The 7,975-nt window shown below is 43.6% G+C and overlaps 1 protein-coding gene across 2 annotated transcripts in view; it reads left to right on the top strand.

Moving 5' to 3' along the window:
- Nucleotides 1–101: 101 nt before the first annotated feature.
- Pfn4 (profilin family member 4) overlaps nucleotides 102–7,975 on the top strand; it is a 10,524-nt gene continuing 2,650 nt past the window's right edge. Inside the window, exons 1-4 of one of the 2 annotated variants that reach the window (XM_029541013.1) lie at nucleotides 177–1,067; nucleotides 5,326–5,463; nucleotides 6,388–6,493; nucleotides 7,068–7,144. In XM_029541013.1, the coding sequence (XP_029396873.1) occupies nucleotides 951–1,067; nucleotides 5,326–5,463; nucleotides 6,388–6,493; nucleotides 7,068–7,132 (426 nt within the window). In that variant the 5' untranslated portion in view covers nucleotides 177–950 and the 3' untranslated portion in view covers nucleotides 7,133–7,144. Of the gene's footprint in view, nucleotides 1,068–5,325; nucleotides 5,464–6,387; nucleotides 6,494–7,067; nucleotides 7,145–7,975 lie in introns of those variants that run through there. The other variant, XM_021202609.2, reaches the window with a different exon arrangement.

Genomic DNA, 7,975 nt, shown 5'->3' on the forward strand with positions numbered 1-7,975 from the left:
AGTGCGGCCCTCCGGCCTGGGCGGGAGGCGGGTCGAGAAGGCGGCCGTGGACTGTCTCGCGCTAACAGACGGCTATCGCAGCCAATCAGCTTTTGAGATCCGTGCTACGCCCGCCCCTAGAGGAGCCTCGTCTCCTCCCTAGCCCCTACTCCGTGTTTAGTTCCCGGCCACCGGGACTCAGGGTTCAGTTAGGCTACCGGCCTCCCATCAATTAGTTCTCCGAAGGAGCGGCGGGAGAGAGTCGTTCGCCTTCCTAGGTACCTGCGGCGAAAGAGTGTTTGTGGCGGTTGACCCTATGAGGGCCAAGATGGCAGCACATGAGCAGGAAATGTAGCTCTAAAGAGCCTCCAAGGTGGGCTTAGAGCTCAGGCTTGTGGACCAGTGTCTCTACAGCGTTGATGCTGGCCAAGGAGGAGGAATGAAAGGAGCGACTTTTTAAAATATGCGGTGCGCCTTGAGTGGTTTTGAGATTTTGTGGATAACTGGTTGCTTTTTTTTGTTTTTACTTTATTTTACTTTTATTTATTTGTTTGTTCATTTTTGCGGGGCTGAGAATTGAATGGAGGACTTATTCGCAGATCTTTATTTTTCTAAGACAGGGTCTCTTTGGCATTGAACTTGTGACCTTCCTGCCCTTAGAGTACCCAAAATAATAGGCATGGACTTTTGTTTTTAAATCTCAGGTAAATCATTAAATGCTAAAAATATCGAAGCTCGGATTTTTTTTTTTTTCCAAATTCATCTTCGTAAGCCACTCTGTGAATTCTGATTTTTCTATAATAATTTTTCTTTCCTTCTGAGTACTGGTGAACACTGGATGATGGACCGACATTTTCACTCGTCCACCATTTTAAAGGACACACACTGATAATAAACTGAGGCGTCAGAAGCACTTGTATTCTCACTCGTGGACTCTTCAACTGCAGTTTCTGATTCAGAGCTGAGGAAGCATGAGTCACTTGCAAAACTTACTGTTAGACACCCTACTGGGGACAAAGCATGTGGACAGTGCAGCCCTCATCAAACTCCAAGAAAAGACTCTGTGTGTGACATCACCAGGATTTAGTGTAAGAGGGCAAAAGCTTTTTAAAAATATTTTTTAGGTTAGCATATAGAGTATTGGATTTCATATGTCGTCTTCATGTATGTGTTGTAAGCTATGTAACATCCGAACATGTTTCAACAATATCAGAATTTATTGAGTAATGATAAATTCACCAAGTACAATAGTTTCTGTGACATCAATTTCATACATATGCCTGCTTTCTTTGGTAACTGGGGTAAACACAGATTCTTATTCTGCTATCTTAATTACTAATATCAACTCATAGATCACACACACACACACACACACACACACACACACACACACACAGTTACAGAATAGCAATAAAGTGTTACGAAGCCACAGCAGAGATCAAGAGTTTTCAGAAGTCCTGAAAAGCAGGGCAGTTGGTAGAGATATCAATAGATACTTGATACTTATTGATAAATTAACAGTACCAGAGCTTCGGGAAAGAACCTGGAGAAGCTGTAGGGATGTCTTAGGCTCCTTCAGATCACAAGTTTGAAACTGAAGCCGCAGAGTTGAACTGCAGGAATAAAGGAACCAAGATAGGTCCAGACACAGATTGGTAGACTGATAGATGGGGCAGGTCCAGGTCAGTAGGAACCAACACCATCTCAGCGCTTGGTGTTTGCTTCTTTAGGGAGCCAGGTAAGGGAGACACACCCATTCTTTGCGCTGTTGTATATGGGAGTTTCTTGGGTCTGGTTGTTCTGATGTGATTTTTATATGTCCACATGCCTCTGCTATTTCAGCATTCTCTCTACTCCCAGAAATAAGTCATTTTTTCAGTCTGGGTTGAGTTGGTGGTTCTGGATAGACCTACTGTTTCTTTGTCCATCCAGGTGTGAAGTCATCCTGCATCTTCAAAATGGAGTCTCTCGGGGCAAGACACACTGGAAAAAACACTGTTTTAAAAAATATAGAGTAACTTAGGGCAAAGCACAGCCTGATCCCATATGACACTATACCTTGTTTTGATTCATCCCCATCCCCAAGGGCCTTCTATCTACCCGCTCCAGCTTGAGCTGGTTCTCTTCCTCCCTTAAGTCTTCTGTTTTCTTATCATGTGTATTCCATTATCCTGTTTCCCACATTCCTTAAGAGATCCTCCTCTCTTATGATAGTTTGTCATAAGTAAATATATATATATATATATATATATATATATATATATATATATACACACACATACACACACATACACACACACACACTTAACTGTAAAGATTTGTTTGATGTGTATGGGTTTTTGTCTGCACGTATGTTCATGCACCATGTGTATGCAGTGCCTACAGCAGGCAAAAGAGGGTTTCAGGTCTCTAGAACTAGACAGTTGGTACCCACAATGTGGATGGGCATTGGGAACTGAACCTGGGTTCCCTGCAAGAGCAACAAGTGGTCTTACATGCTGAATCACCAACCTCATCCACATAATTTTAAATCTAGGTTTCATTTATAAAATAAAATGGGTAGGGGCGGCTCTGTGGTAACTGTCCATCTGAGTCTGGTTTGTTAATCCTTAACACAATTATTTTTTTTTTCTACAAATCTCATGATTTTTTTTCTTTTTCTTTTTTCTTTTTTTTTTCTTTTTTCCCCTGAGACAGTGTCTCATTATGTAGGCCAGACTGGCCTCAAACTCTCAGAGATCTGCCTGCCTCTACTTCCCAAGTGCTAGAATTAAAGGCATGTTCCACTATTTCCAGCCATTTCAATTTCTTTATGGCTATATAAAATTGTTTTGTGTATGTGTAGTAAATTTCTTTTATCCATTGATATAGTGACAGGCATGGAGGGCTCCATTTCCTGGCAATTGTGGAAACTACAACAACAAACACCTACACGTGCCCGTCTCTGCTGACAGGTTGATTCCATTGATTCAAAGTCCTTCAGCGATAGGTACCGAAGAGTGCTACAGCTAGGTCATGGGTAGTTCTAGGTGCAGCTTTGGGAACGTCCATGCTGATTTCCGTGAATTGAGTTCCTCCTCTCTTTCCTCGTGCCCTTGCCATCTCTTGTTGTCATTTGTCTTCTTTATTTTCTATTTTTAAAGAAGATTCATGTAGCTGAGGCTAGCCTGCAACTTACTAAGTATCCAAACATAACCTTGAACCTCCTGCCTCTACCTCCCAAGTGCTAGGACTGTGTCCATGGAGCACCAAGCCGGGTTTCTGCAGTGCTGAGGACTAACCCCAGAGCTTTGACGTGCTTAGCAAATACTCTGCCTACTGAGCTACATCCCTGCTCCCGTTTGCTTTTGTTCTCTTGATACTGATTCTGACTGGTATATGACGGATTCTCAAAGCATGGGGTTTTTGTCATTTTTATTTTACATATCAATGTTTTCTCTCTCTCTCTCTCTCTCTCTCTCTCTCTCTCTCTCTCTCTCTGTGTGTGTGTGTGTGTGTGTGTGTGTGTGTGTGTGTGTGTGTGACATGCATGCCTAGTGCCTTCAGAATTCAGAAGACTCGTATCCCCTAGAAATGTAAGCCACCGTAGAGGTGCTGGGAACTGAATCTAGATCCTCCCCGTGAGCAACAAGTATTCTTAACCACTGAGCCATCTCTCCAGAACTATTATCTTCATTTATGTATATGTGTGTATATATGTACATCTGAGTATAGTGCTCTTGGAGGCTAGAAAAGGGCTTGCAATCCTCTGGAGCTGGAGTTGTAGGCAATAACTGACATGGGCATCGCGAACTGAACTCCTCCTTTGGAGGAGCACAAGCGCTCTTAAGTCCTGAGCCCTCTTTCCAGCCCATCAGAACACTTCTCGTTTGGGATTAGGGTTTTTTGTGGGGTGAGGAGGAGGCAATGTTGAGAGATGGTTTCTCTGTGTATTCCTAGCTGACCTAGAACTAACTTTATAGACCAGGCTGACCTCGAACTCACAAAGATCTGCCTGCCTCTGCCTCTGCCTCCTAAATGCTGAAATTAAAGACATACAGCACCACTGCCAGGCTCAAAGCAGTTTTTAACTTGCATTTCTCTAATAGCTAAATTTTTTTTTCAAGTATTTGGTCATTTTGTATCTCTTTCAAGAATCACTTATTTGGCAGGGAGTGGTGGCACACGCCTTTAATTCCAGCACTCGGGAGGCAGAGGCAGGCGGATTTCTGAGTTCCAGGACAGCCAGGGCTACACAGAGAAACCTTGCCTCAAAAACAGAACAACAAAACAAACAACAAACAAACAAATAAGAATCACTTATTCGGTTGGTTGGTTGGTTTGGGGTTTTGGTGTTCTGAGTCTTGATGTTCTTTATAAACCTTTGGTGTGTCAATCCTTGTCCTGTATGTGGTTGCTGGTTATTCTGTGTTTCATACTCCACCACTTTGCTCAGTGATTGTTCCCTCTGCTGTACATAACTTTCCAGTTTCATGCGACCCCACTTGTTGGTTCTTGTTTCCTGGGGTATGGAATCCTTTTCTGACAGTCTCTTCCAGAAGCTGTAACTTAAATGAAAAGGACTGTTCTGATAGAAGCCATTGGCAGTGACTTAGGATTCTGGACCACACAGCCGTAACCATCAGTGATTCTGTAGTTGTCATGGAAGGGCAGCCACAGAGAATGCACAAAAGGATAGGTGTGGCTATTTATTGATGCAATCTTATGAAAGTTCATGTAATGATGGCATGTCACAAAGTGAAAACCAGGTCCGGTGTAGCAGCAAACACCTTTAATCCCAGCACTAGGAGGCAGAGGCAGGTGGATCTCCTGTGAGTTCAAGGTCAACCTGTGTGAAAGTAACTTATTCTCCTGTTTTAATTGATGTCTGGGAAGCTTACTGCCTCCATCAGCTAACCTAGGCCGAGTCTTGGAAGTTTCTAGCTTCTGCATAAACTAATCTAGGCCTAAAATGTTTTCAGCCTCTGAGACTTCCTGCTGAATAAGTCCCTTTTGTTCTTCTTTCTTAGCTCTCACTGGCTGAACTCAGCTGTTCTGGTTCAAACTCCTCTCCAAGCTGACTGATTCAATCTGCTTTTCTCTCAGCCTCTGAATTGCTCTGCCAGCCAGATGAATTAAAGGTCTGTGCCAAAGGCTAAGCCACACCACAACTAGAAACAGGTTCAAATATGTACCAAGCCTGACTACAGAGTGAGTTCCAGGACAGCCAGGGCTACACAGAGAAACCTTGCCTCGAAAACAGAAAAACAAAACAAACAACAAACAAACAAAGTGAACCCCATTCCCAGCCCTCAGGGGCTGTCCAGTGCCTTGTTCTTCTGACTTGGCCTATTTTAACCTCTGCAGGTAATGCCAAGTGATGTTCGAACACTTTTGAATGGATTTGCCAAAAACCCATTATTAACCCGAAGGGAAGGGTTGTATTTCAAGGAAAAGGATTACAAATGTGTCCGGGCAGATGACTATTCTCTCTATGCTAAGAATGTAAGTATCCAAGGTTTAAGACAGATGGGTTAAAAAAAAAACTAATAATTTTCCTTCAATATTTTTCACCCCCTCCTGATGCTCTCTGTGAAACGGAGTAAGATCATTACAGCCTTGAGTCATTCAGATAGTAGCCTAATGCCAGGAAGGTGTATCTGAAAATACTCAGACAGGCTGGGGATGGACCTCAGGGCTAGAGGACTTGCCTAGCATGTGCAAAGCTCTGGGTCTGATGTCCTGCACTGAAATTAAGTAAAGGAAAAAGAAAGCGTCCTCAGGCAGATCTGCTGGCTGTTGTAAATATTCATTCTGGAATCTGTCAACTGCTCCTCCATGGTCCACAGGCCACTTAACTTGGGTCCTGAAACCCTGACTAGGGCAGTGAGGGAAGACAGACAGACAGACAGACAGACAGACAGACACAGACAGACAGACAGACACAGATACAAACCATAAAGCTGGGGCTATGTGGGAGTGTTTAAACACACTGCAAAGGTTTGTGCCCTTGTTAGGCACAAGAATGTTATGTCAGACACAGAGTTGGGCAAAGGATGGTTGTCAGGGGGCTAAGTCAGCCCAGAATATGTAGTTATTGGGCTCTGGACCTGCAACACTCCAACCTCTGCATGGACAGGGGTTCTAATCTGTCAGTGTACGGCACAGTTTCTTTCCAGGAACTTTTCTTCACAATATGCATAATATTAATACAAAAACCTGAAACCTTTTTAGAAAACAGTATTAAATTTCTAAAAAAAAAAAGGAATGAGAGATTAAAACAAAAGTACATGAATATGAAGAGGTCAGGAAGTAGGGTTTTTGGTTTTTTGTTGTTGTTGTTGTTGTTTGTTTTTAAGTGACTGGGGGTAACTGCTGATCCTGTGGTTAGGACCACAGGCAGAGTGCTCTGTTTTCTTCTTTATCTAGGAAAACACTGGTGTGGTGGTGGTGAAGACCAACATGTATCTTGTGGTGGCAACTTACACAGCAGGCATGTATCCTAGTGTCTGCGTGGAAGCCACAGAGAAGCTGGGTAAGTTTGCCTCCCATTAAGGTTTGAGACCCTACTCAGACTAGCCTGAGGAGAAGGGAAGCATTTCCTGGGGGATCCAGATGTGGTGCGCATAACCACAAAAGTACTGACCACTGGGAGCCATGGGAAATGCAGGTGCCGAGGATGGGAGAACCACTGGGACTCTGTCTTGTCTCCGCCTCAGTGAATCAGCTTTGACCTAGCCCTTTGCAATGCGGCTGCTTGCTTCCCTGGCATCGTGGTATCATGATGAAGTCTCCCTTATTTCCTCTGAGGAGCCTGACTGTGTCATCTAGTTTACTCCACTCCTCCCCGCATCAGTAAGGTGTGCTGCAGGAGAGATGGGCAGGGGAGCAGAGAGGAAGCAGATTAAAAGTATTAGGGAACGCTCTGTAGGAAGAGGACTCTGCCAGTAGAGAAGCAGCCATCTTGTTGAGGTCCCTTCCCAGGGTTAAATTTGTGTAAATTAAATGGTAACAGTCATTTGAAGTAGGAGGGGCCTCTAGCAAGAAAAATAGCTATCCACTCATTCATTCATTCATTCATTTATTCATTCATTCCCTTATTCTTGCAGCAAATAACTATGGTGTCCAATCATGTGCCCTGCACCATCTCAGACCAAAGCTGGATAAGACATAACCTTTGCCTCCCGTGCCTCTGTAGATGTCATCATACCTGCCAGATATACATCCCTATTCTGTCCATGCTCCTAACATTTGGTTAGCACATCACAGAAGGTCAAGTCAGATCTGGCCTTCCACTGTGCTGTAGTTTTACTCACACTGCCATTGTTATTCCCATTAGAGCTCTTTGTTAATCTGGATTATGAACCCGGGAAGCAATATTCTTTCTTAATCATCTTCCCATCTGATGCCTAACTCAGTACCTGATTTTGAGTAGGAAATTAATACATGTCTGATAAACAGAGAAGTGGGTGACTTCTACCTAACAGAATCCAGAAAAGATCTAGAGTGCTAACCTCAAATGAATACGTGGGAAATTAAGGCCTGGTTTCAGCAGAGTAGGAGCAGAAACCACAACAGAGACGTATAATTTAAGCTAATGTATCTCATTGAAGCACCCATAAAATGAAAGAAGGAAGGCAGGCCAGTGGGCTGCCAATAGGCCTATGAGCTCAGACCCAAGGCTAAATCCATAATGAAGACCAGAAAGGTCACTGACTTTGTTATAATGAAGATTCTGTGACCTCTTTACTCCTTTTAAATCCATGGCTACGAAAGACTTCAAAGAATAATACAACTCACACTGTCAGTTAGAGCCCACTGTTGTGGGAAAGTATCGGGTATATTAGAAGTACTGGGATTGCTGGGCAGTGGTGGCTCATGCCTTAATCCCAGTACTTGGGAGGCAGAGGCAAGTGGATTTCTGAGTTCGAGGCCAGCCTGGTCTATAGAGTGAGTGCCAGGACAGCCAGGGCTACACAGAGAAACCCTGTCTCGAAAAACCAAAAAAAAAAAAAAA

Source organism: Mus pahari, chromosome 7 (genome assembly GCF_900095145.1).
Source record: "Mus pahari chromosome 7, PAHARI_EIJ_v1.1, whole genome shotgun sequence".
Lineage (NCBI taxonomy): Eukaryota > Metazoa > Chordata > Mammalia > Rodentia > Muridae > Mus > Mus pahari.